Source organism: Spermophilus citellus, assembly GCF_964194105.1.
Source record: "Spermophilus citellus genome assembly, chromosome: 13".
NCBI lineage: Eukaryota > Metazoa > Chordata > Mammalia > Rodentia > Sciuridae > Spermophilus > Spermophilus citellus.
This window is the reverse complement of record NC_138193.1, coordinates 7,673,773-7,701,494: the sequence shown is the minus strand read 5'-3', so window position 1 is coordinate 7,701,494 and position 27,722 is coordinate 7,673,773. Positions and strand designations below refer to the sequence as shown.

Sequence of the window (27,722 nt, the reverse complement as noted above, 5' to 3'; positions counted from 1 at the left end):
AAAAGTCGGGGAAAAATCACAGGGGAAATTTGCCTTTCTACGAGTTAGCACTGACAATTCTGGAGGGAGCTTTCGAATTCTTTCATCGTGAAATTAGATTTCTAAGAGGAGTTCCGGGATTCATGGGAACCCAAGATTTTTCATTGTATCCTAACCCCCCAAAGTAGCAATGAATAGACCAAAAGCAGCAGCAAAACTGCCCCAGAACTCCCTCTTTAAATTCCCATAAGTAAGAATATCACTCCAGCCTACTCCTCCCAGACAATTCCCTCGGCCCCGGGCCAGGGCAGGGGAGGGCCTGGGGACCGGTGGCGGAGCCCAGCAGCGCCCTTCAGCCCAGCGGGCGGCCGCCTGCGAGTCGGCCCCCGGCCTGCTCTCGGCGGCGGCGGGTGAGGCGATTCCCGGGGGCCCGCCACCCAGCCGTCCACCCGCGCGCAGGTACATCCCGAGCGCGTCCGCCCAGCCCGGCGCCGCTCTGCTGTGGACGGTGGCGAGCGGCGGGGCCGGGCGGGTGTTGGCCGCGAGCTGCCCGCGCCGGTGGGGGAGGAGAAGCGACTCCTCCGGCCGCGCAGCCAGGGCCGGTGCGGACTGCGCGTCGCCGGGCCCGGGTCGCCGCGCCGGGCGGGAGCCGTGGTGGCTGGGGCCGGGGGCCGCGGCCTGGGCCGGGAGCGCCTGGCGGGCCCGCAGGCGGCCGGGCGCGGGCACCGCGAGCTCCCGCCCTCCGCGGCGCCGGGCGGCCGGCCCACGTGACGGGAAGCGGCGGCGGCGGGGCCGAGCAGCCCTGGAGCCGCGGGCCGGAGCGGGCGGCGGGCCCCAGGCCGGGGGCGGCGCGGACGGCGGGCGCGGGCCTCGGTGAGCGCGGAGGGCGGCGGCGGGCGCTGGGCTGCGCGGGCCGCCGGGGCCGTGGGGCGCGCTGGAGGGTGAGCGCTGCGAGCGCGCTCGGCTCGGGCAGGTGTAGTGGGACAGGAACGCTGGGGACGCGGAGCGAGGGTCTCAGGGTAGAGCAGGTGTGCAGGTGCGGGTTGGAGCCCGGTGTCCAGTTTGGGGGTCCGGCGTGCTCGCTGGGGGAGCCAGTGGATGTTCCCGTGTTTGTGGGATGGGACGGGTGTGCAAGAGTGCGGGGTCAGCGCGTGTGTGTGTGTGTGTGTGTGTGTGTGTGTGTAGAAGGTGGAGAAAGATCCGGTGCACCTCGTCCTTGACTTGTGTTTCTGGGCACAGGGATCTGGAAGGACTGTCCCCCTGTGCCTCTGGAGCCTCCACCCCTGATCTGAATGGTTTGAACGCTGTGATTGAAGTTTCCCTGACCCCCTTACATCTGAGAGCTAAAGTTTGGGGTCACAGGGCCTGAATTGTTGTCCTGAACTGGGAGATTAGGCGGGGGCATGTTGAGCAGAGAAAGAGGCCTCTCGTGGGGTTCCTGATCCCTGTCTTTGTCATCAGATTGAGGGCTGGAAGGTGCACCCTATGGGATTTTCTCTTTCCAGTGCCTTCCAGAGGGACAGGTGGGAGTTGGTGGCTTGCCTCTGTATGTTACATGGGTTGACTTGAAAGACTGAGCCAGTCCAGTTTTCTGCTCCCACTGTAGTTTCTGCTTCAAGAAGCCTCTCTCCCAGGCCGCTCTGGGACCCTTCCTAGACCTGCTGGAAATGGGCTTCCCACAGGCAAAGAGACCACATTGGGCGCTGTGGTCTTAGTGGGGTTCAATCACTGATGCCCTGGGTAGCCACCTGGTTCGACCGGAAGGAAGGCAGAATTGGGTGTGATTGTGGTTGGTGATAAGTTAAGGCACTGAGAAGGTGTGCAGGGAGGATCCTGATGCAGCATGAACTGGTTGGCTGCATGGTGCCCGCTACTCTGTCGTTGTGGTGGACATACTTCTCTTTTTTAGTCAGCAGAGCTGGTAGATAACTGCATACTCCAGCTCCATGGGCAGATAGGAAGGAGCATTTGGCCAGCTGCTTCCTTTTCTTTTTCCTTCTATTTCTGCCAGGCAAGCAACCTCCACAGTTGTAGCAGCAGCCTCTTTGGTGTGTAACAAAAGACAGCCTAGGATACGAATGGAACCCCCTGGAACCTGTTCACAGCCAGCCTTTCCCAGGCCCCATTTCATCTATGGCATGGTCTGAAGGCCATAGCCGTGATGAGTGTAGGCTGTGGGTTCAATTCCCAGCTGTGGCCCTTGGGCAATTTGCTGCACATTTTGATTTCCTCAACTCAATAGGGTTACTATTACAAAAGGTGCATGGAGTCCAATAGGAAAGTGTGCATGAAAAGCACCTGACACAGGGCCTGGCACTTAATAAATGCACAATAAATCACTGTTAATAAATATAAATGAGAGTGTAGGGCCATATCTCTGTCAGTTCTGAAAATCTATGGTTTTATGCTATGAGTAGTTATTAACCCAATGACTGCTTTATTCTGGAGTTAGACCCATTGTGAATTCTGAGTTCCAATTTGCTGTACACATCAAGACATGCATTTCAAATTCACTTGGATAAGAAGCATGGTAACAGTCCTGACTTCCTTCACTCACATCTGTCGTAGAGTTGGGGACAGAGCTGTTCACCGCTGCAGGCTCCCAAAGCAGAACCAACCTTGTCCTAAACCTTTCAGAGAAAGGTATTTGAATGGGGTCTGTTCCTCCTTTAGACAGCTCCAAGTGAGGAGTTTTAAAAAGCATAGACTCACTGTCTTGAAAGTGCTGTATTTTCTAGGGTTGATATACAACTAGCATTTCTGTTCACTAAAAGAGAGAGAGAGAGAGAGGAGAGAGAGAGAGAGAGAAGGAAGTTATTGTGCCTTATTCTTTCATGCTAATATTAAAAATTTGTGATCCTTTAAGAAAACTCGAGGAAATTTTGCTTAATGGGTTGAGTGTCTTCATCTTGGTCAGAATCCAGTCCTCATTAGAAATACATTAAAGTAATCATTTGTGGTAGCCAGGTGTTTGGATTCTGCTGAATAATTTGGCTCATACTTTAGAACTTGTCGTCTCAGTGGCAAACCTGACCCGGTTATTTTTTATATATATATATATATATATATATATATATATATATATATATATATATGAAAGTTTTATATATATATACTAAATGTAGAAGTAACACCTTAATTCGAGGCTACCCTAAATAAAAAGATTGAATGCTTCCTGCAAAATGTATTCAGAAATCATACTGATGATTTTTTTAAATTTTTTTTTAGATTGTGAGAGAGGAGAGAGAGAGAGAGAGAGAGAGAGAGAGAGAGAGAGAGAGAATTTTTTAATATTTTTTTTTAGTTCTCGGCGGACACAACATCTTTGTTGGTATGTGGTGCTGAGGATCGAACCCGGGCCGCACGCATGCCAGGCGAGCGCGCTACCGCTTGAGCCACATCCCCAGCCCATACTGATGATTTGAGATCAAAATATTTTTCTCATAGTCAAGTAGCTGCTGTTGAATCTTTAAAGATTCAAGAAAAGTAATGTTTGTCAACGAGGACAACTGCCTACATCCCATAGGCAAGTGATAATTTTTCATTATTGTTGAAAAGTTTTCTGTTGAAGAAGTTGTTATCAAGTAAATGCCTTAGAAAGCCCTATTCCCATTCTACTCCTTTCTCATTTCCCCCCTCCCCTCCCCAATTCCCTTTTTCAGTTGTGTTATGGTTTGGGTCTTAAATCTACCCAAGGGCCATATGCTAAAGGTTTGATCACCAGCCAGTAGCACTGTTGGGGGTGGTAAAACCCAGTGGAAAGAAATGATGTCATTTCCCGATGATCTCATGGGGGATGTGGCTTTGAAGGAGGCATTGGGACCCCAGCCTCTACCTCTCTCTTGCTCCGTGGCTGCCGTGAGAACACTCCCTGCCTTGCCGCAGGCCCCAGAACAAGGGAGTCAAGCAACCACACACTGAAACCTCTGACACCATGAGCCAAAACAAATCTTTTCCTCCTTTTAAGTTGATTTTCTCAGGTACATTGTCACAGCAACGGACAGTTGACTAGCACAAGTTGTAACTGTTAATGATACTCTTATTCTATATGATGTACATATATATCTATATACATATATAATATGCATACATGTACACACACCATACACATATGGTGTGTACATACCACATATGGTATGTGTATATGGTGTGCATATATATGTATAGATACTAAAATCCTCAGAGGCTAAGTCCCTTATACAAAATGATGTAGTATTTGCATATAACCTATGCACACCCTCCTTTATACTTTAAATCATCTATGGATTATTTATAATACCTAATGCAACATAAATGCTGTCAATTAGTTGTTCTATGTATTATTTAGGTAATAATAGCCCAAAAAAGTCTATACAAAATTTTTTTTCCAAATATTTTCAATCTGCAGTTGGTTGAATGCACAGATGTGGACCCACAGATAAGAGGGCTTGATTATTATTGCCCAGGCAAAAGGACATCAACTGTGAATAGTTACATATAGGTATACAGCAGGACAACATCATCAAGATGACAAATCAGAGCTTAGCTGTGTCTCTTTCTTTCTTTTGAGCTCCTTTAGGTCACTGAAACAGGCCCATTTTGTTGTGACTAATCCTTTGCTTTCTTCTTAATTTTCAAAACGGGGGAAATTTGCCCTTGGTACAAATCAGTGAATTTGTTGCTGACTCCTAGCAAATTTCATGATTGAGTCATAAACAGACGGCTATGGGTACTTAGAGAGCACACGGCCAGCCTGGGGTACCATTCAGTAAAAACAATTTATGTGACATAGACGAGTCTCCTGGTTTGGTAGGAAACGTGTAAACATGTTGTTCTGTATCTGAGCAGATAGAATCATGGGAATCGTCTTCTAGACCCACAACGGGAAGCGAGTCCTCTGCTGATTACCAGGATCCCCTCAGGATGAGCTGCAGCAGGACAGTCAGTTACCTTTAAGGACCCTGGTGGCCTTTTGCATAGAGATGTTGCAGGAGGGACTGAGTGCTAAGAGAAGGTCTGAGATCATACTGCCTACCCTCCATCAATACAGCAGGAAGGACATGGCCTTGGAGTCAGAAACGAGTGGGGAAAGTCCCTGTGTCACCACCTTTCAGCTTGCACCTTGAGCAGGCTACTTAACATCACCATCTCTCCTAGTAGTGTCTATTTCACAGAGTCGTTGTAAGGAAGAAAAGAAGGCTCAGTAGCCTACCAAACCCAGACCCCAGGGGCTGTCACAAAGAGCAGTCGCAATGTCAGGGCTATAGGCAGCTGGTGCCATCCAGCCTTGGAGCTGACTTTGTCCGGGGAGGCAGTGTGGCAGCTGGTTAAGGGCACATGCCTGGAGTCAAGTTGCTTAGATTGGCATCCCATCTCTCCACCTACCAGCCATGGTTAGTCAACCCTTCTGCACTGCCATTTCTTCCCTCCTGGCCCAGAGCAGCTAAATAATAGATTGGGGAAGCCTACAGCCAAGTCTAAGTTCCTGTTCACAGAGGAGGCAGTGACTGACCCAAGATCATAAGGAAATGGCCAAGCCACAACCAGAAGTCAGCATTCCCAGTTAATACTGGGAATGTCACCGTGCCCTATGCCTTTGATTTACTATGGCTTATCACTGGGGTGGCCCCATTGAGCTGTGAGACCTTGACCCTCACAGAGGGCTCACTCTTCCCAGCCCCAGTGCTCTCTGTCAGGACTTCTGCTCCCAAAGCTCATGGTCTCACCACTTCTGTCCCCAGCAAGAGTCAGCTGCCATTTACCCCAATCCATTTGGAGCCCCTCCACAGAGGATATTTCAAATCAGCCAAAGTCCCAGACTCTCCTATCTATCTATCTATCTATCTATCTATCTAACTATCTATCTATCTATCTTTGAGACAAGGTGTCACTACATTGCCAAGGCTGGTCTTGAACTCCTGAGCTCAAATGATCCTCCTGCCTCAGCCTCTCAAGTACCTGGGACTACAGGAGGGCTCCACCAATGCCTGGCTTCCAAATTCTCCTCTTTGAAATGCAAGCTTGCCATTCATATGTAGAATATTAAGCTAGGACACTACACTGGAGACAAGTCTCCTCCCGAAATGATTCAATAAAACAAATCGTACCATCACTGCAGTAGCTCCCCAGGGACATTAGGGAGTCTTCCAGTGGACACTGTTTCATCTCATTCTTCATGGTGACTGAGACCCAGATCTCCTGATCAGCCCCTTTCCTGCTGGAGAAGAGATTCCCAGGCGGCCCCACCCTGCTTTGATCCCAATGAATATATTTGTATCGGAACAACACTATTAACCAAACTGCACACTGTAGTCAGATTTCAAGTGGCTTTTTCCCATCCCAGCATTCCAGGATCCTTTTCCTGACCCAGTTTAGCCCAGCGCATCTGGCGGCATGTGTTCCTTGGTCTGCTTTCCTGTCTTTTCCATGACCTCAGCACTCTTGAAGGGTGTCAGGGACTCTGCAGAATGGCCCTGGGTTGGGGCGTGTCTGGTGTTTTCTCATGATTAGGTTGAGGCCGGGTATTTTTGGAAAGAACACACAGAGGTGACATGCTGCGATTACATTTTAATTTCATGCTGGGGTGCATCGTGTGTCTCCCCCTCAAGCAGTGGGAGCTTCTCAGATAAAGTTCTGGGGTTCCTGGTGGCTCTGCTGTCCTCAAGGTCACTACCCAGTGAGCAGTTCTCCTTCCCTCTGCCCTGGTAAGCCATGGGAATCCTGTCCTCTTGCCTCCCCCACCTCTCTCTAGTTGCCACGTGCTCCAGTGCCCTCATTACCCTGTGAGAGCATCTGGAGGACTTAGCCAAGACCCTCCCTTCCCCAACCTGAAGCCAACTGTGGCTTAACAAAACACAATTTCATGCCATCCTATCATGAAAAAATAATCCCGTGTGGCCATTGAGCCTTGAAGTCCTACCAAACTGCATCTGACTTGAGAGCAGTCACTGAGATGATTCACATTTTTCCTAATCTCGAGATGATGTCCATTACAGTGATCATTGATAAGTCAGTTTATCTCCTAAGAGAGGGGACAAACCCATAAAGCCACTGAAATGTATCTTTTAGGTGCAACTCAAAAGTTTTGAGATGCTTATGTGGTTGTATTAAATGTTATTTATAAGTGTATTAAATGTGTTATTGGGGCTGGGGGCTGTAGGTCAGAGGTAGTGGGCCTGTTCGATTCAATCAGCCGCACTGTAAACAAACATAAAGACATGAGTAAGTGAGTTATTTCTACATACTGTGAAGAATTCCCCAAGGAACTGGAGGTAGGTATTGGTTTGTTAGTAGAGGATTTCTATTAACATTTTATTTTCCTGGGTTAGCACAGAGATGCATCTGAATATAGCTGGCAGTGGAGGTTTTTGTTAGCAAGGTTTCCCTCTTCCCCACCAAAACAGAATTTCAAGGCTGTGATTCGGCTCTTTATTCAGTCAGCAGCATAGTGTGAGAGGGTTAAAACCTTCCCTGTGCTCTTTGAAGGTTCCATAATGAGCATCTCTGGAATTAACTGACAGTAGACAGAGTAACAGGAGAAAAGGCACACAAATTTGTTACTTTGCATATGTGCAAAAGCCACAAAAATATATGAGATTTTTAAAGAAGGAACTGATGATTGAAGCTTCTGTGGTATCCTGAGCCACAGAAAAGAATAAGGGCAAGAGATTCCTTAGTAGTGAGGGCCACACAAGTTTCAGGAGGGTGAGGAGGGAAATACATGATGAATAAAGTTTTTCATGTAAATAAACCTCTAAAGTAATAGCCCTCAGAAAAGTTGTGGTACCATTTTGAACATCTCTTATCTAAAATCCAGAACTTTTAAAATATTGATGTGGTCCCACAAATGGGAAATTCCATACAAGATCTTATGTTATTAATTACAGTCAGAACTCTAGCACCAAAATTGTAGTATAAAATTGCCTTAAGGCTGTGTGTATGAAATGTATATGAAACATTAATGAAGTTCTGTTTAGACCTGGGTCCTGTCCAAGACATCTCATTATGTATATATAAATCTTCCAAAATCTGATACCTTCTGAGATCTGAAATACTTCTAGTTTCAAGCATTTCAGATAAGAGGGACTTAACCTGTAGGTTCTGTGTTGATCTTTAGTCTCTTTTTCTAGATCCTTCTTTAGATAGATAAGGAGAAAACCTTTGCCTGCATCTGCCCGCTCTTCCTCATTGTCTCCCTGTCAGAACACGAAAGCACCACACTTTGGGGTATTGCTTTTTTTTCAAGTCCCACTAATAGCATAAGAAATAGAAGTTTCCAGGAGGGGGTATGGGGGTAAAAAAGATGGTGGAATGAGATGGACATCATTACTCAAAGTACATGTATGAAGACACGAATGGTGTGAATGTACTTTGTATATAACCAGAGATATGAAAAGACATGCTCTATATGTGTAATATGAATTGTAATACATTCTGCTGCCATATATATAACAAATTAGAATTAAAGAAGAAGTAGAAGTTTCCAGGCCAAAAGCAAAGAGAAAACTATCTGCAGTCATACCCACACCAGCGTCCCCATCCATGCTATGGCCAGGACAGGAGGGAGGATGCCCAGGGAGGACAGTTGGAGGGTCAGGCTCTGCTGAGTCCCATGGGGTGGCAAATGCAGAGTCTGACTGCGAGACTGTTCGGCCTTCATAACTGCCCACATCATTTCTGCTTTTGCCAGGTGACCTGAGCCAGGCTGTCCCTTGGCATTTCTGGGCTCTCCCAATCCAGGCATCACTCTGAGATCTGAGGAGCTTGGCTCCTGCATATGCTTCTGGTTCCCTTCATCATCTTGGGATTGGTCTAAAACAACCCAGGATGCTGGGCAAAGGCCTCTCTGCAGATTGCCCCCTTTGGGGACTTTTCTCCTCAGGATGTTTTGCTTTTAGCTGCTGCTTCTGCTCTTGCAGTTTCTCTCCTGATCAAGTGGCCCTAATGTTATAACCTCCCGACATGGGCTGTGAACCGCTGATGGAGCTGGCCACGCTCTGACTTCTCCTTCAGCCCTTTTACAAGCTGTTAGGACTCCAGCAGTCTCCACTGATTCCCTCCTGAGTTTTAGAACCAAGGTATGACATATTGTTTTCTCCAGGACACTCTCTTGTAACAGGTATTGGTTTCTATGGTTTCTAACCTGCTTTACTCAAGCTAATTGAGAGATTGCTTAAGGAAATGTTTTTGTTATAAGAAGAAATCCCCTAATTAAGATGACATAAATAGAAGCTTTTAAAAAGTCATTGTATTTATAGGAAAACCTCAGACTGACAGAAGATGAACGGTATTCATGCCTGTTGCCTGAATCCCCACGCAGGCAGTCAGTGGAAGGTGTCCCCTGTCCTCCACACGCCACTTCTGAGTTCTGCCTTGACCTCACACATGTCACAACTCTCCGTATACACCTGTGACCCTGTGGGCAGATGAGACCTGGACAAGGCCATGTTTCATTTAGGGGTATTACGTTCAGTGGACCTTAGCACTGAAGTAGATGGTAACCATTTTCTGGCTAGTTTTAATTTCTTGGAAAGGTGTCCAGAGACTAGTCTTAACTCAGGATCCCTTTTGCAGTGTGAATTGGGGATCCTGGGAGGTTTCTTTGAACAGAAGGTAATGGCTACAGTTCAAAATCACAAGTAGTTCCTCAAGTTATGGAATAATAAGAATTATTATAGAATAACATAGAATATTATAACAATGAGAATATAATAAGAATTATAGCTGTCTATAACTTTTCTAAGTAAAGAAAGGTTAACCAGGGTTAGGGTTTTAAGGGTTTCACATATTATGCCAAATCTGCAGTTTATATTTTAGTCAGTGGATTCCCTTCCAAAGGATTATTTTGGTTGTTTTTCCCAAAAAACATTTTAAAGAGGGCAGTGATGTGATGTTTTAGGTAGTGACGTGATGTTCACTTATGGTAGATTCTCATAAACTAAAAACAAGTCAGGAAAACTTGCTGTAAAATGAGAAAATAGCAAATCTAACTTTAGGTAGAGTGTCCTTTTTAAAATGCAGAAGAATTAATTTTTAGCTTGTTATAGAAAATGCCTGTGGCTACAGAGTGTTGGGCCTTCCTCCCTCCCCAACACGATGAAGTTCTGGTGTACATGTGGCTGCCTAGGGCTCTGAAGAGCTGGTTTCATTTAGGAATGAGGCTTTTTTGTAGATCCATAGAATGCCAGGCCATCGTACAAGTGATTCTTCTATTATGTGCCCCTTCTGTAATAACAGCAGATAATAGAGTGCCATTCTCTGACTCAAGGGTAATTACTGGTAAAGATTTCTTAATAAATGCCACTTTGCCTTAGCACTCTTAGAGCAAAATATTTATGCCTGTCCCAGGTCAGAAGTTTGTGTGTATGTGTGTGTGTAGGTACATATGTGCACATAAATTAGAATCTTGTACTTTTGGATCTGTAAGCCTCTGCATCTAGGTAACCTATACGCTTTTTTAAAAGCTCTGATTCCATGTCTGATGTTTGCTGTGACTTTTTTTTTTTTTTAACAAGGCCTGACCTTGGTGAGATTTAGTACAAAAAGGGGATTGAGGCAGTTTGTTAAACTTTCAACTAGTGGAAAAAGGAAGTGTGTAGATTCTTGGATGGCCCTGAGAGCCGGAGGGAAGTGGGGAGAGGTGTAGGAGGCAGGAAGCTGGCCTTGGACAAGCTGCCACCCCGGGAAGGCACAGGCACACCCAAGGCAAGGCATTTGCTGCCCTGAGTGATCTCCAGTCTTGTCCTATATCTTCTAATAATCTACTCGTATTTGGGGGGGGGGTACCAGAAATTGGACTCGGGCACTGGGTTCCTGAGCCGCATCCCCAGCCCTATTTTGCATTTTATTTAGAGACAAGGTCTCACCGAGTTGCTTAGTGCCTCCGCGTTACTGAGGCTGGCTTTGAACTCAAGATCCTCTTGCCTCAGTCTCCTGAGCTGCTGAGATTACAGGAGCTAATAATCTATTCTTCTATCAATGCTTATGATCAGTGAGATTCTCCAGTTTGGACTTTGGTAATCTGAGAAATGACCATTAAATATAGATGTAGTATAAACTATTCAATTTAGATGAACTAAAAAATTACAAGTAAATCACCTATGCATATAATAAGTATGCTTCCCTGAAATGAATTTTCAACAAGGAACAGGCAGTTTGTGATCCATTTTTCTATTTTCAGAGAAGGATAGTTTGGGAAAATGAATATTTCATATATAAATATGTATATTTAAGCACTAATATTTAATACACATAAAAGGATGTTTGTATTCTGGATAAGACATAGAGAATAATAATAAAAGCAGCCATCAGTTTAAGAAACAAAATATTACTGATAACTTTTTTTAAAAAAATCTATCCTCTGCCCATTCCCAGGGCCCTCCTCCCTGGATCTGTGTTCCCGGTTCCTGTGAGATGCCAGTAGGATCCGTCCTTGTAAGGAGCCCTTGTTCATTCTCCTGCTGCTGTGCGCCATTCCAACCTGTGGAGGGAGCCTGGGGTGTTTCCAGTGTGCCCTTATCTCAAATCAGATTGTTGGAAGCTTTCTTGCTCATGTCTTGGTGAACAGAAGTCCCACAGACCTACACCTAGAAGTAGAACCCAGCGCTCTCTCAGCCACGTCAAGGGCTTCTTAGATGGGCCAAAATGGTTTCTGCCAGCATGCAGGGTTTTCTCATTCCTTGTTCTTGTAAATACCTTCAACCGCTGTCAATTTAATGGGTACATAATGAACTCTCATGTAGTTTTAATTTGAAATTCCAGGTGACTGATCGGGTTGAATTATTTTATCGTGTTGATGAGTTAGATCTTCATCTGACTTCTTCAGTGAAAGTCCTGCTTGTGCCTTTTGCTGATTCCTCTGTTATAATTCTTACATTAGGAGTTCCCTGTGTCATCCAGATGGCTTTGGTCAGACGTGTGATGTTGGTGTCTAATTTTTTCCCATTTTGTCTTTTCTCTTTTATGGAGTCTTCTTTTTTTTTGTAGTGCTGGGAATGCAACCCAAGGCCTTGTACATGCTGAGTGAGTGCTTTACCTCTGAGCTCCATCCCTAGCCCCAGTGGTGACTTTTGAATAACACAAGTTTTAACACTTTATCGTGGATGAATTTATCCTTTTTTCCCTCCTTAGAGTTTGTACTTTCAAAAAAATCTTCATTTAAAAAATTCTCTCCTACCCTAAGATCATGAACATATTTTTATTCTCAAAGTTTTAAAAATTATGCCTTAATACTTAGGAATCTTCCGATCCTTCGGTTCATAAGCGTGATGATTGGGTGTTCACGCTCTTGTGTGAGATGTGCCTCCCTCTAAACCTTGTTACGACATCGGCACATTACCCGTCTGACGTGAAAATAAAAAAAAAAAAATACTTAGGAATCTTAATCATCTGGAATCATTTTGATGTATGCTATAAAGTATAAATTCAGTTTCTAAAAATTTTTTCTTGAATCTTTTGTTTATTGAATATGCATACAATAACCATATTCAACAAACAATTCAAGTTTCCATATATGTACAGTTTCCATATGTGAACCCAGAAATGTTCTCTTGGTTAAACCTTGTAACTGTATTATTTTAGTTACTGAAGCTTTATATTATATTCTACCTATTGAATCAGGTCCCCTGACCTTATCTTTTTCAGAGATATCTTTTGTTTTTAGGCCTTTTCTGTCACATGAATTTTATTTTATTGATTCTGCAGTGCTGGGGAACGAACGTAGGACCTTACTCATGTTAGACAAGTGCTCTGTGTACACCCCAAGCCTCTGCCCTTTGAATTTTAGGATATGCTTGTTGAGTTACATGTACACATGTCTGTCCTATTAGAATTTGCATTGGAATGGCATAGTTTTCCTCTGGATCAGTTAGGGGAAAATTTTTTAAAATTATACAATATAATTTGCATATGGTAAAATACACAGGAGTGCACAGGTAATGAATTTTGACAAATCCATACACTTGTATAATCAATACCTCAAACAATATAGAGACTATTTGTATCACCCCAGCAGGTTCCTGTGGTCCCTCTCCATTTAGTTGCCCTGTACTTTCCAAAGTAAGCACTTCTGATTTCTGTCAGCATATATTAGTGTCGCCTACTTCACAGAAGTGAAGATATACAGTATGTGTGTGGTTTCTTCCACTTTTTTTGAGATTCATCCATTTGTTGTCTTTGTCACTAGTTTATTCCTTTTTATTTTTAAATAATATCCCACTGTATGACTATGCCACAATTAAATGGGTACAGATGGATAAAACTGAGTTATTTCCTGTTTTGGGGCTATCATTGAATAAGCCCACAGTGCATAGATCTGTACAAGTCATTTTATGGACACAGATCTATACTTGAAAGAAGTGGAAACATCACGAGTGGGGTAATGCATTTAACTTTGTAAAAAACTGCCAATCAGTTCTCCAAAGCGATAATGCTATTTTATACTCCTTCCAACCAAGTGTGAGATTCCAGGTGTTGTTCGTCCCCACACACAGTTGCTGCCATCAGTCTTTTGAAGGGTAGCCATATTCTAAGAGCTATGGAGTGTTTCCTTAAGTTTCTCTGCCTCTGATGATGATGTGCATTCTTTCATGTTCCTTTGGTCATTTCTACACCTTCTTTTGTGAATTGTCTGTTTGAGTCTTTGGCCCACTTGGAAAAATAAGTTTGTCTTTTTATATTTTGGCCTGCAGGAGTTTTACATATCCTGGATATGAATCATTTTCCAGGTTCGTGCATTGCAAGTCTTTCTCTCAGGCTGGAGCTTGACCTGTTGTCTAGCCTTATGTCTTAATTGCGTACTATAATTTTATAGCAATTTCTGAAATCCATTAGTGTGTATCCTTCAGTTTTGTTCTTCATTTCCAAGATTCTTTTGGCTATTCTAGGCCTTTCAAATTCATTTTAAATTTTTCAAACCAGTTTATCAATTTCTGCAGAAGTTATTCTTGCTGAGATTACAATTTAAATCTTCCTTAATGTCAGATAACAAGATTTTATATTTCTCCATAAATAGCTTGTACATCTTTATTAAATCATTTTCTTATACCTTGTTTTTACTTTTTTATTAAGATTAAAGTTTCTAATTGTTGTTTTGTGTCTAGAAATGCAGATTGCTTTGGTATGTTGATTATTTTTAAAAGAAAATTATTACTTTTAAAAAAAAATTGTTTTTTTGTTATAGTTGGACACAATACTTTTATTTTATTTATTTACATGTGGTGCTGAGGATTGAACCCAGGGCCTCGCATGTGCTAGGCAAGCGCTCTACTGCTGAGCCATAACCCCAGCCCAAAGAAAATTATTTCTAAAGTCAGTAATTCTAATAGGTTCTTTTGTGTTTCCATATGAACAATAATGTCATTCATGAATAATTATAGTCCTATGTCTATTCAATTCTTTGTAACTGTTCTTTTTCATGCTTTATTGTATTGGCAGAGGCTCTTAGGATGTTGAGTAAAGATGGTGTATTAGTTTGCACGATACTGTAAGGAGGTACCACAAACTGGATCCCTTAAGTAGCAGAAATTTACTCTCAAATTCCAGAGAGTAGAAATCTGAGCTTGGGTGTCAGTTGTGTTGTTCCTTCTGAGGGCTGTGAAGGAGAATCTTGGGCATCTCATCTTGTTCCTTGTTTTAAAGGGAATAATGCTGAGATTTTGCTGTTAGGTTTTTTGGTTTGTTTGCTTTAGACAGTAGGATAATATGCTACAAATTTTTGTTGTAAATTGTAAATGAATGTTGAATTTTTTAATACTTTTCTGTGTCTATTGAAATAATGATGTCTTTCTTTTAAAATTTGTAAATACAAATAAATTAAAGCCAATGGCTTTTATTTCCTTAAATCAATGTTGCATCCAACTTGGACATGTTATATGTTTTTAATATGTACTGGTTGATACAGTGTGCTAATATTTAGGCATGCTTAATCATGAGTCAGAATGATCTGTATTTTCCCCATTATCCTTCCTGGGTTTGAATATCAAACTTTCACTTTTTTTTCTGGCTTCATAAAACACTTTTTGAAATTATTTTTTTATTAAAAAAAATTTTAGGGGCCAGGGTTGTGGCTCAGTGGTACAGTGCTTGCCTCCATGTGTGAGGCACTGAGTTCGATCCCTGGTACCATGTAAAAATAAAATAAAGGTATTGTATCCATCTACAACTAAAAAATATTACATTTTTTTTAATGTTCAGGAAAACTGTGTAGAATTCGAATTATGTGATTCCAGGTGTTTGGAAGAAATAGCCTGGAGAACCGTCTAGACCTAGTGCTTACTTCATAGGACAATCCGTGACCATGACTTCTGAAAATAGCCAGTGTTCTGCGTTGCTCACAAACTCCTCCATATCAGCTCTCTTGGCTTTGGCTGTGTGCTATGAAACAAGGCAGGGCCTCCAGCAGCATACATAGCTATTTTAATAGTCCTCCAAGTGAAAAGCATGCACGTTTTTTTTTTATTGAAGCTTATGTAAATAGATAGGAAGGAAGGAAGGAAGGAAGGAAGGAAGGAAGGAAGGAAGGAAGGAAGGGAAGGAAAGAAAGAAAGAAAGAAATTTGTTCTGGCTAACCTATGGATAGCCAGAAAGAATGGACTTGTCATTTGGAGTATAGTTGTAGATGACCTAAGGGGCCTAAGGGAACATGCCAAGAGCAACAGGTTCTTACAAAAACAACTCTAGGTGCTAAGATAAATATTTCTGTGTACATTTGCAGAAAAAGCATTTTCAGAGATACTTATTTAAATTCAGATTATCACTAGTGGCGGTTTCTTTAAAAGGACAATATACATACTCTCAACTTGATAGAAAATGTTTGCTAATACTATTAATGTGGCTTTTAATGCATATTCTTCTATCATTTGATTATTTTTCTAGACTTATTTCTTTAATAAGTTTGGGAGATGAGACATTATTTTATAACTTTTTATTTTATCTTATACAGTTAAAGGTACTTATTGCATATGTAATATTTCCCTTGCATAAATTATGCACCGTGAATGTACTAAACCATTTCAGGGTCTTTCTCTTACTGGATCTAAATTTTGAAAATTTTGGAGAAAACATGAAAATGTTATTCTTTAAATTGCAATCTTGCTTTTAATGTGCAGTTCTAACAAAAAGTTAGATCAGTTTGAAACCCACAGTAAAGGATGATTTGTGTACCTCAGGGAAACTTTAAAACATGGAAACTTCTGATTGGGTTGGATTCAATAGAGAAGTGTAGTCTCAACCTGATCTATTTATGATTCATATTTTAGTTACATAAATTGATCATGTAAATAGATCATGGAGAGAATTTTCCTGCTGCTTAAAATAATAAACCATTATTAAGTGATGTGGTCAGCTTTCATTTACCTCCACCTAATTTTGATTTTTATAACTTACTATTTAATTACTATAGTAGTCCTTAATTTTTTATTTTTGGTACTAGGGATTGAACCCAGAGGGTTTAACCATTGAGCCACATCTGAGGCCTTTTAATTAATTAGTTAATTTTATTTTGAGACAGGGTCTCACTAGGTATGGTCCTTTATTTAAAGAGCCCTGCTAGGAGACTTACCTTTGGCAAGACTGGAATAAATGTAGTTAGCAGATAATGAGACAACATTGCACTTCTTTTTTAATATCATAGAATTATGACTTTTTAATAAGCCGCATGTTTTTCTTACAAGTCCCTCTTCCTCTCTGTCCTTATGGCCTGCCTCAGTACTTAGATAAAATGCAAGGTGTTTGGCTCTTTTCGTAATATTCTTCATTGCAAAATGTTCTGGTGATCCCTCATGCTAAGAGAAGATAGAGGCTAGAATTATAGACAATCTGCTTTTAGGAAGTTAAATAAGAGGAATTTGATAATAGGTGCCTGGAGCATGTTTTCCTGTTCTTTTTGCAAAGGGAGAGATACAATTCATATTTTAAGTGACAGAATCCTGCCATTTTAAAAGACAGCCCTGATTGATCAACCAATGATGGAAGAAGTATTCTGTATTAATTTGGCTTTCACTGACTGATATGTCTCCAAGCCTATATTTCAATATGTGGGTCTTGCTCATTAGCATTTAAATGGAAAAAATATTGTCTAGGTGGGTTTTAGTGACTATATTTGGTTGTAACAAATAGACGGTGATGTTTAAGAGTTGTTTGTGCCAGAATTACTTGTAGCAGCTTATAGGTATTCTTCACCCAGCTGTCCCTGGGTGGCTGTGGAAATCCTGCAGCCCTGGGACAGATGGACAGGGTGACTTCTCTGTGGGTGGTGTCTTTACAGCCTCTGTGCACAGTTCCTGCCTCTTTCCCATCATCTCTCTGAAGATGAGCACTCATCCATGAGTGTGAAGATGCTGGGGGGGGGGGGCTGCGTGTCCGTGTGTTCTTGTTTATGACTTAGTCTTTTGTTCATTGGAGGAGAGAAGTTACCCATACCTGAGGACAGAATGCGGCACTGTTTCTTCTCTTGTTACCTAACTAGGGAAATTAACATCTGAAGCAGACTTGGGGGTTGAGAAAAGGGTAGAAGCTGGTCAAGACCAGGAGGGAATTGTGGTGAGATCAGGAATATTTTAGGGTGCAGTGGGCCAGAAATTAAGCATTTTACTCAAACTGATTTTACTCAGTCCTCAAATAATCCTACAAAGTGGGTGCTGTTATTTTTATATTCATTTCACAGATGAGGAAATTGAGGATGGAAAAGTCAAGTGTCTTGGTGCTGCTATAAACTGGGTCATTTGCAAACAGTAAAAACCTATTGTTCATAGTTGTGAAGACTGGCAAGTCCAAGATCAAGGTCCTAGCAGATTCAGTGCTTAGTTAGGGCCTGTTCTTCATAGATGGTGACTTCTAGCCGGTGGAAGGACAAATAAGCTCTCTCAGGCCTCTTTGATGAGGACACTGATCCTGTTTCTGAGGCCTCCACCCTCAGGACCTAAATTCCCAGTTGCCCCCCCCCCACCACCACCGCCACTGCAGTAGAGAATAAGTCCAAACTCATGAGTTGGGGGCAGGTGCCAACATTCAGACCACAGCACCAAGTAATCTGCTCAAGTGATAGGAGGGGATAAGAGGTTTGTCCACAAACAAACCTCATTCCTAGGCCCTTCTGGAGATTCTGTTGTCTCGGGGAAAGGAACTGGAGTCTCATTCATGGGTAGCTGTTGTTGCCTTGGCGAAAGTGAGGTGTAAGAAATTATGGCGCTGTAAAGTCTTTGAGTTGAAAAGCATTTTAGAGGTTATTTGATTCCTCCCCTTGCCCGATGTGTGCATCTTCCAGAATATTTCTCAGGCCTCCCAACCTTTGCTGGGATGCCTCAGAGGATTAAGGAATTTAATCTCTCATGAGTTTAAATTGAAGATTAAATTGAGTAACTTGAAGTAGTGGAGAAGTCATTCTGATGTGAGCCAGACATCTGATGTGAGCCGTCCCTGTAACTCCCACAGTCTTCACAGTCCTCTCCAGAGCAGCTGAGGCTGCCCCCATGGGTGTCAGGGACTGTGCCCTTGAGGCTGTCTCCCACCACCCAGAAGTGAAGGGAGGCCACCTGAGCTCTGCTGCCTTGCACTTTAGAGGAAGGAATAGGAAGCCCAGTGCAGCATGTGGGGTGGTCTCTCTTCTCAGCTAGACGGGGGATTGGAGGCACATCTTCGCTACCTGACACGGACATGTTTGGAGCCGTATGCAGCATTAGGGCCTGGGAGGAGCACCAAGGAATTGGAGGCATGGGTCATCGTTTCTGGCAGGTTCCTGGAGTAGTGTCCCACCATTCTCTTAATGCAAATTAAAATAACCCTAGAAGCTCGGGGAAGGTCCACAAGGATCATTTCTACTTCTTTTAGAACTCTCTGTCATGTTGTCTGTGGGTGAGCCCATGTTCTTGTTCATATGGGTGACTGTGTCTCCCAGGAATGAGGGGAGGCAGCCCCACGTAACTCTCAGCCCTGCTGGAATGAGGGGGACAGCACTGTGATCACAGGCACCGTGCGTACACCCCTTGCTGGGTCTCCCAGTTGCCTGAAGGGACAGGCCATGCAAAAAATCTTTTCTTTCCATTTTTTAACAGCATCAACCTATTTTCTTGGGTTGAAATGATGTGGGGAATCAGTGTGTCTTGATGGCGACCCAAAATGTTTCTGCTGCCTTCTTGTTCCTCTGAAGTCACCCTTTCCTCTTTCTCCTCCGACAGCTCAACCAGGAGACATGATGAACATCAAGGCCTTCACCTTGGTCTCTGCGGTGGAGCGGGAGCTGCTGATGGGTGACAAGGAGCGCATCAACATAGAATGCGTGGAGTGCTGTGGCCGGAACCTCTACGTGGGCACCAACGACTGCTTCATCTATCACTTCCTGCTGGAGGAGAAGGCTTTGCCCGCAGGGACAGCCGCGTTCACTGCCACCAAGCAGCTGCACAGACACCTGGGCTTCAAGAAGCCCGTGAACGAGCTGCGGGCGGCCTCGGCCCTCAACAGGCTGCTGGTGCTGTGTGACAACTCCATCACCCTGGTCAACATGCTGAACCTGGAGCCCGTCCCCTCGGGGGCCCGCATCAAAGGGGCCACTGCGTTGGCTTTGAACGAGAACCCCGTGAGCGGGGACCCGTTCTGCGTGGAAGTGTGCATCATCTCCGTCAAACGCAGGACCATCCAGGTGTTCCTGGTGTACGAGGACCGCGTGCAGATCGTCAAGGAGGTGTCCACGCCCGAGCAGCCTCTGGCCGTGGCCGTCGACGGCCACTTCTTGTGCCTGGCTCTGACCACGCAGTACATCATCCTGAACTACAGCACTGGCCTCTCCCAGGACCTGTTTCCCTACTGCAGCGAGGAGAAGCGGCCCATCGTGAAGAGGATAGGCAGACAGGAGTTCCTGCTGGCTGGCCCCGGCGGCCTGGGTGAGGAGGGCGCTCGGGCGCTGCCACCCACAGCACCTCTGTCCTGCCGCGGCGTCGAATGTCCGCTGTAGTGGGAGAGAGGTTTCACTTCCTTATTTTTTTGGTCCCAGGAATTAAATCCAAGGGCATTTAACCTCTGAGCCACCTCTCCAGCCCTTTTTGTATTTTATTTAGAGACAGGGTCTCCCTGGGTTGCTTAGGGCCTCACTAAGTTGCTGAGGCTGACTTTGAACTTGCGATCCTCCTGCCCCAGCCTCCTGAGCTGCTGGGATTACAGGCATTCAACACCACATCCAGCAGGGGAGAGGTGTTAACTGTGAAAAATTAACACAGTCATGCATGTTCTGCTGATAGGGATATGTTCTAAGAAGTGCACATTTCGGTGATTTCTTCATGGTGCAGTTACCACAGGGTGTGCTTACATCAACGAGGATGGCTATGATGCCGCTGGGTGATATCATGCGCTATGGGACGAGTCATGTACGCAGTCCCTTGTGGACCCAGTGGTCTGTAAGCACAGCACGACTGTGCTCATCAAGAGTGTTTGCCAGTGTTCCTCAATACTCTGGCCAGATCAGGGCAAAACTACATGACACATGTCCTGTATTCCATCAGTAAGTGCATGTGGGGTTAAGTAGGCAAAGGTGGTTTTGTTTTGTATTCAAGTGGAGTTTGCAGATGACTCTGCTGGGAAAATTATTTTAAGTGAATAACCACAAAAATAAAACCCTGTACAACTTCTAGCTTTTCCCAAGTGGGTAGGTCTGTAACGTGGTTGTTTTTACTCCTCGTTCTGAAAACAGGTTGAGGCAGCTCACGAGGGTGTTTGGAAGGGTCACTTCGGCTCACAGTTTTAGAGGTTGTGGCCCATGGTCAATCAGGTGGACCTGCTGCTTTGGGCGCCTGGTGGGGTTTCCAGATGGCAATGGTGAGGAGCAGGTGGCAGAGCAAACTGTTACCTCCTGGGCGGCCGGGAAGTGAAGGAGAGGAGGAAGGGGCGAGGCCCCGCTGTCCTCCTCAAGGGCATGCATGGAATGACCTGAAGACCTCCCACTGCATCTCCCAGAGGTTCTGCCAGTTGCCCCACCCTTGGGACCAAGCCTTGGCATATGGGCCTTCGGGGACACCTGAGACCCAGACCAGCGTATGCCCATAATTTTCTCTAGTATTCCTATATTCTCTATTTTTCCTATAATTTATCCCACCAAAAAGTTTTTAGTCACTTTTTGAAAGGGACTTTAGCTGTTCTCAGGTGGCCCTTTCCAGTTCCCTGCAGTGCATTTCAAGGTTGAGTACAGAGCTATTAGCATAAGTAGTATCTTCTGGTATGCTCTGTTAGTCCTGGGTGACTCCTGTGAGAGTTAGTGTATGTTTATGTTGCAGGGTGCTGGTGAGAATCCATTCTACACTCAAATGTTTTAACCTTCGAGAGTTTTTGTGTGGATGTGTCATTTCAAAGTGATTGAAATATTTTCTAATATTAACTAAAATCTAGGTCATGAACTAGTTAAATCTCTTCTTGAGTTTTACTTTTAAGAAAATAGACCTTAAGTCGGGCGTGGTGGTGCACACCTGTAATCCCAGCAACACAGGAAGCTTAGGCAGGAGGGTTGCGAGTTCAAAGTCAGCCCCAGTGAGGGTGAGGGACTAAGCAACTCAGTGCGACCCTGTCTCTCAATAAAATACAAAATAGGGCTGGGAATGTGGCTCAGTGCCTGAGTGCCCCTGAGTTCACTCCCCAGTATTCCCCCTCAAAAAAGAAAAGAAAAATAGACTTTATTTTTAAAAGCTGTTTGAGTTTCCCAGCAAAATTGAGAGGAAAATATAGAGATTTTCTATCTTGCTTCTGTCCCCACAGGCACACCTCACCCATCTTGTATTTATGGGTGTGTTTTTCAGTTTGTTTGAACTGGTTCCAACCAAGGCCCATACATTGCAGTTGGTTGGTAGCTCAAGTTTGTTTGTTTGTTTGTTTGTTTCTTTCTTTCTTTCTTTCTTTCTTTCTTTCTTTCTTTCTTTCTTTCTTTCTTTCTCTTCCCTCCTGCTTTGTATTTTTACTTAATTTTTGGTTGAAGAAGTTGGATGGTTTCAACCACAGCTTCTCAGTGCCTGGATTTGGGTGATTTTATCCCTGTGATGTTTATTTGCCTCTCTGACCTCTGTTCTGCAAGTGGGTCCTTAGGAGATATTCATCCGTTCCTCCTTCACGTGTTTCAGGAATGCTTCTGTGAAGCAAAGTCTGTCCTCCTCTACTGTTTGGTTATCCCTAAGCACTGGCATGAAAAGGTAGGATGAGACCATGTGGTGTCCCTCTGACTTCTAGAAATGCCTTTTTAACAAGCATCGTTATGAACTCACGGGCCTCAGCATTTGTGATACACTTGGTTCCATTGGTGCTTGGTGTGCATTTGTTCAGGTGTACTCCTGAGCACCTTTGATGCTCAGGAGTCTAGAAATCTAATAGCTTTCTTATCTTCTGGAATGTTCTGGGCTCACCTCCTGATTTGCTGCCCCAGGTCTGGTTTCAGCCATTCCTCCAAGGAACCCTGCTGTTACACACCACGGTCTGGGGGCTGAAAGTGCTGGTTGGCCATCATTTCTAGACCTTTTCTGGACAGCACTGGGACCTCCATCACGAGCTCATGTTGATGGGACGGTCCATCTGTATGTTGGCATCTACTTGAAAGGAGAGGTTGAAACCACCCCAACATCATTCCTTTGATTTACCCCACAGTATGCAGAATAGAGCAGCAGTACCAACACTGCTGTTTCCACAGCATAATTACTGGAAAAAGTCTGATTGTTGGTGGTTCTTTTTGTCCTTAGGATATTAAGAATCAAAAATTACTGGGTTTAAAGTCCTTGGAGTGGTTCCCTGTGTGTGGCTATGCCACCAACTGGCATACAGTTAGGTTGATTTGTTTTATTTTACTTTCAGATCTTAAGAAATTGCTTTAGTTTTGTTTATTTTTTATTATATAAATATTTACAATCCAAGTGATGCAGCAGGGTATAATCAAAGAGGTAACCTTCATTTTCAGGGCTTATTCTTTCATTTTTAAATAAAACATATGAAAAAAATATGTAAATATTTGTATCTCATCTCCTTCTTTTTTTCCTAAATGGTGATCTACGTTATGGCTGTTGCTTTGTAGCATAATCTGAAGTATTCCTCTTTCATTTTTAATTTTTTTTTAATGGGATCTCACTGTGTTGGCCTTGAATTTCTGGGCCCAGGTGATTCTCCTGCCTCAGCCTCCTGGGTAGCTAGGACTGCCGGTGTGCACGACCAACCCCAGCCCTTCTTCATTCTTACAGCTGCGTATTACTCTGCTGTGGGACAGTACCATAGTTCATCCACCAGTTCTGTGGGTGGACGGCTGGGGTTTTCCCAGTCTTATGCTGTTTAACCTTTTTGTGTTGTGGCTGTTCTCCTCCTCCTCCTCTTTCATCTAGGGGAAAGCTCTTTAGAGGTGGGATTGCTGAGTCAAAGGGCAACCACATGTGAATTTTGCTTGGTATTATCCCCAGAAATGTATGACAGTAAACTGTTTACCTGCCAGCTTTGCCCACAGTCTATTGTCCACACTTTTGTGTTTTTGCTAGAGTGGTACCTGAGAAATGGCACATCACTCTTGTTTCAACTTGCATATCCTATATGTGTAAGGTAAAGCATTTTTCATGTTTAAAATTTCAATGAATTTCATTTCATTGGGTGGGATTTATCTATTCTTTTTTGTTTAATGTCTTTTTTTTTTCCCTTAGTGCTGGGGATTGAACCTGGGACCTCACACATGCTAAGCACAGGCTGTACCACTGAGTCACACATTCCCAGCCCCAAATTCTCTATTATCCACTAGCCTCTTTTTTTTGGGAAAAAATATATTTTTAGTGTATTTAAAATAACTAATCTGCTATATAAGTTTCAAATATTTGTTTCGAATATTTTGATATGCAAAGATTTTTTATATATAATCGAATCCATCAACCTTTTCAGTTACTGCTTCTTGATTTTGAGTCATAGTTAGGAATGCTGCCCCATCTTCAAGGTTCTAGACAAATTCACTTGTGTTTTCTGCTAGTACTTGTATAGTCTCATGTCTTCCTATATAAAGAACAGATTCAGTTTTGTGTTTTTCTTTTGGCTATCCACTTAGCTCAACCAACTGAAGGGTCCATCTTCTCACTAGCTTAGGTGACTTTTGACATTTCCATCTGCCCTTCAGTCTGTGTCTGGGTTTTCTGTTTTGTTCATCTGTCCTCTTAACTGTTGCTGGACCAGTACCTAACTGCTTTAGTTATAAAGGCTTTACAGTGAAAATATTTCACTCCAGCACCCTTTGATTGTTGTAGTGTTAAAATTAAGGAAAATGAGGTTGCATTTACCCCCAACTTTACTCTGTCTTGACTACCTTTAGCATCATGCTAAATGAACCATCCTTCTTGCAATTGCTGCTAATATTAGCAAATTGAAAGGTCAGTTGTAAGGTCTCTTACACACACCCTGTATATTTGTAGGTTGTATATACAGCACAGCCATCACCAGCATCGTTACATGTCTTCAGAGACTAATAATGCTGAATGTAAATGCACCTTTCAGCATAAAAGCATCTGTATTCATTTTATCTGCTGCCTTTCTCCCTGACTATAACTTGTAAGCACTCCTATGTTGTGAGAAATTGCTCTTAACTTTTTGCAAAGCAATACTTTGCTGAATTTTCATAATACAATTGATTATGGTAATTTTCACTGTATCACTTGGTGATGCTTCTTAAAAAAGGCAAATATTGCAGCCACTGCTCACCCCATGTGGGCTGCTCTCCTTTCAGCTTAGACAAGGGGGTGAACTGAAACTTAGAGGGGTGCATAGCAGAAAAGAATGTTTTTAAAAGGTGTAATGCCCAGTGGCTCAGGAGGCTGAGGCGGGAGGATGGCGAGTTCAAAGCTGGACTCAGCGAAAGCGAGGCGCTAAGCAACTCAGTGAGACCCTGTCTGTAAATAAAATACAAAATAAGGCTGAAGATGTGACTCAGTGGTTGAGTGCCCCTGAGTTCAATCCCCGCTACTCCCCCCAAAAAGGTGTGCTGTTTGCAAATTAGCTGTGTTTGCCTGTTGATTGCGCCGCTGCTCCTTCACCGCTATAGAAACATATACTTCATCTCCCACTTTGCAAGAATAGAACGGGCTGGTGGGTGTTAGTAACAGTGGCCTCTCTTCCCAAATGGCTCAGCAGACACTTCTTTCTCTTGGTTTGGCTCCCCACTTGCCTGGTACGGCTCTGTTCTTTTGTTCTGGTGGAATCTTTGCTTTGTGTTTTGTGTGGTAGCCTGTGTTCTTGACCTCTGGTTTCTACCTTTTTTTGTGTCAAGAACATTAGTCTGGGCCTCTGTACCTCTGCACTGCATAATCCTGTTCAGACTTTGTCCAGCCTTAGCAAAGTGTCTGTAGTGACCCTGTTTTAATTTCAGGCTGAGGCTGGACAACAGTATTGTTGTCCATGTGACCACGGGCATTATGCTGAGCAGAGCTTGGTTACGTGACCCCCCAAGTTAGCAGAAACCTCACAATTGCTCTATGCTCATCCCTTCAGCATTTTGCATTTTGCCAAAGGCTTGGGTGAGGATGGCATCACAGTGCCAGTGCCCGTGAGTTTCTTCTTTCCTGTTTTGCTTCTTTCTCTTCAGCTGACTATTTCCAAATAGGCAGAGAATTGGAGATAGCGCTCACCTCTCTTTTCCTCCCACGCCCAGTCTTTATTTCAGACTCTTCAGACGTTCTGTAGCTTTGTGCATCATGTTTATTCCTTCAGGAATCGTGGGTGCTGCTTTGAATATTTTGGTGTTACTGTTTGCTTTGGTCTGAATGCGTGGCTTCAAGCGGGTCCGTGAGTTAGAGGCTCAGTGGACTGTTGGGAGGTGGTGGAACCTTCAGGAATGGAGCCTCCTCAGGTCACTGGGGGCGGGCCCTTAAAGGGGATTGTGGGACCTGGTTCCTGCTCTTCCTGGACCTCTGGCTTTGCTTCCTGGCTCATGAGGGGAGTGGTTTGCTCTCTTCGTAGTGTGCTGCCTCACCAGAGGCCCAGGACAATGGGGCCGCTTCATCTTGGACTAGATTCCCAAAATTTAGCCAAATAAATCTTTTCTCTTTAGAAGTTAATTGCCTCATTGTAGTTGGAAAGCTGGCTAATATACTATTGTTGGACAATTCAAACTTTAATTACGCCTCTCAGTTACCATAAGACTTTGGAAATGCCAAGCTCCATGACTTCAGTTCTATGTATTACCCCACCACTGGGACAAAACCAGATGACCTTATTTATCAGGCTTTACCTTTTGGACGTTGGTCATCTTGATGTGATTTTTCTGTGTTTCCCTTGAGCTTATGTGGACTTCTTACCTGCTCAGTATAGCTTTTAACTCTGGCACATAACAAGCAGTGCTCTTAGCAGCCTGAGGCCAGGCCTGATTCTACTGTACGGAAACGTTACCTCTTATGTCATTTGTGTTCTACTCTGGCTTTCATGTGCTTCATGGAAAAAGTAGTTCCCATTTGGAGAAACACTAGAACTCTGGTCTCCCCAGAAGTCTCTGGCAGGCAGTTCCACAAGGCCGAAACACTGCCTTCTGGTCAGCTCTGTTCATATTCCCACGTTTCCCTGCAGACCAGCCCAGTGCTGCTCATTCACGAGGCTCACGGCCCCTCAGAGGCCTTGTCTGCCCTCCCACTTCTCTCTTGCCTCCCAGAGAATGAGTTGCCACATTGCCTGGATTTACCTCTGAAGGTTTTCCTGTCCCTTCTTCTTTGAACCTCATCTCCGCTGCCTCACTCTCTCATATACTAGAAGCCCTTGGTCTGCTGCAGCAGTGTATAGCAACAGCATGCTCTCTTCAAAGACATTTTATGGCAACTACCCTGAAGAGCGCACTTGAAATGGATTGACTCTACTTAGCGGAGGTGTTCATGTTGGTCAACCCCAATATTAATGCCTTATGTGCAAACTAGATTGACTTCATTTAATATGGAAGTTATTGTTGACAAACACTTAACAGCAGTCTGGCTTGAATTGCAAGACTGGTTCTGCCTCTGTATACATTATTATAGAGTAGACTACACTCTGAAATAAAGGAACAGAACCAATTATTAAAAATTAGGCCTCCACTCTGAGCATGGCCATTTCCTGCTAGAATACCTAGTAGAGTGCCTGGCGCATAGTAGGTGTTGAAAGAACATACGAGGAAGAGCTCAGACAGACACACAAGCCAGCTGGTGGACCGGGTGTGGGAGAAAGCTTAGAAAGCATCCTACATTGTTTGAAAAGTAACTTTTTCCCGCCTGGGGATATGTGCCTTATAAATATGCCTATAGGTTCATTGGAAACTTTTTTTCATCTCATTTTTAATTGAAAGTAGATAAGGTGATTCTCGTCACAAAAACTAAGTCCTGCAGGGTTCTTTGCACATGTAGTGTATTATATTATTTTGTCTTTCTTGAAATAGAAGAGCATGCAGGAAAACTGAGGGGGTGGATATTCTGCGTTCAGACATGGCTATAGGGAGAAAAGATACCATAGTTAACGTGAAAATTCAGCCACCCCTTTCTCCTTGTTTTTACAGGCATGTTTGCCACCGTCGCAGGGATATCCCAGCGTGCTCCCGTGCACTGGGCGGAGAATGTCATTGGGGCAGCTGTTTGCTTCCCATATGTCATAGCGCTCGATGATGAGTTCATCACGGTCCACAGCATGCTGGATCAACAGCAGAAACAGACCCTGCCCTTTAAGGAAGGCCACATCCTACAGGACTTTGAAGGTACCTGTTGAAATCTTAAATAGAGTTATTTATCAAATCTTTTTTATTTTTTATTTTTTTGGTGGGAAGCGGTTGTCACTCT

At 43.8% G+C, this 27,722-nt stretch overlaps 1 protein-coding gene across 2 annotated transcripts in view; it reads left to right on the top strand.

Moving 5' to 3' along the window:
- The first annotated feature begins 718 nt into the window (after window positions 1-718).
- TGFBRAP1 (transforming growth factor beta receptor associated protein 1) overlaps window positions 719-27,722 on the top strand; it is a 68,504-nt gene continuing 41,500 nt past the window's right edge. The window contains exons 1-4 of one of the 2 annotated variants that reach the window (XM_081264345.1): window positions 757-852; window positions 11,332-11,391; window positions 19,131-19,832; window positions 27,446-27,640. In XM_081264345.1, coding sequence (XP_081120471.1) covers window positions 19,145-19,832; window positions 27,446-27,640 — 883 coding nt within the window. In that variant the 5' untranslated portion in view covers window positions 757-852; window positions 11,332-11,391; window positions 19,131-19,144. Of the gene's footprint in view, window positions 853-11,331; window positions 11,392-19,130; window positions 19,833-27,445; window positions 27,641-27,722 lie in introns of both variants that reach the window. The other variant, XM_081264346.1, reaches the window with a different exon arrangement.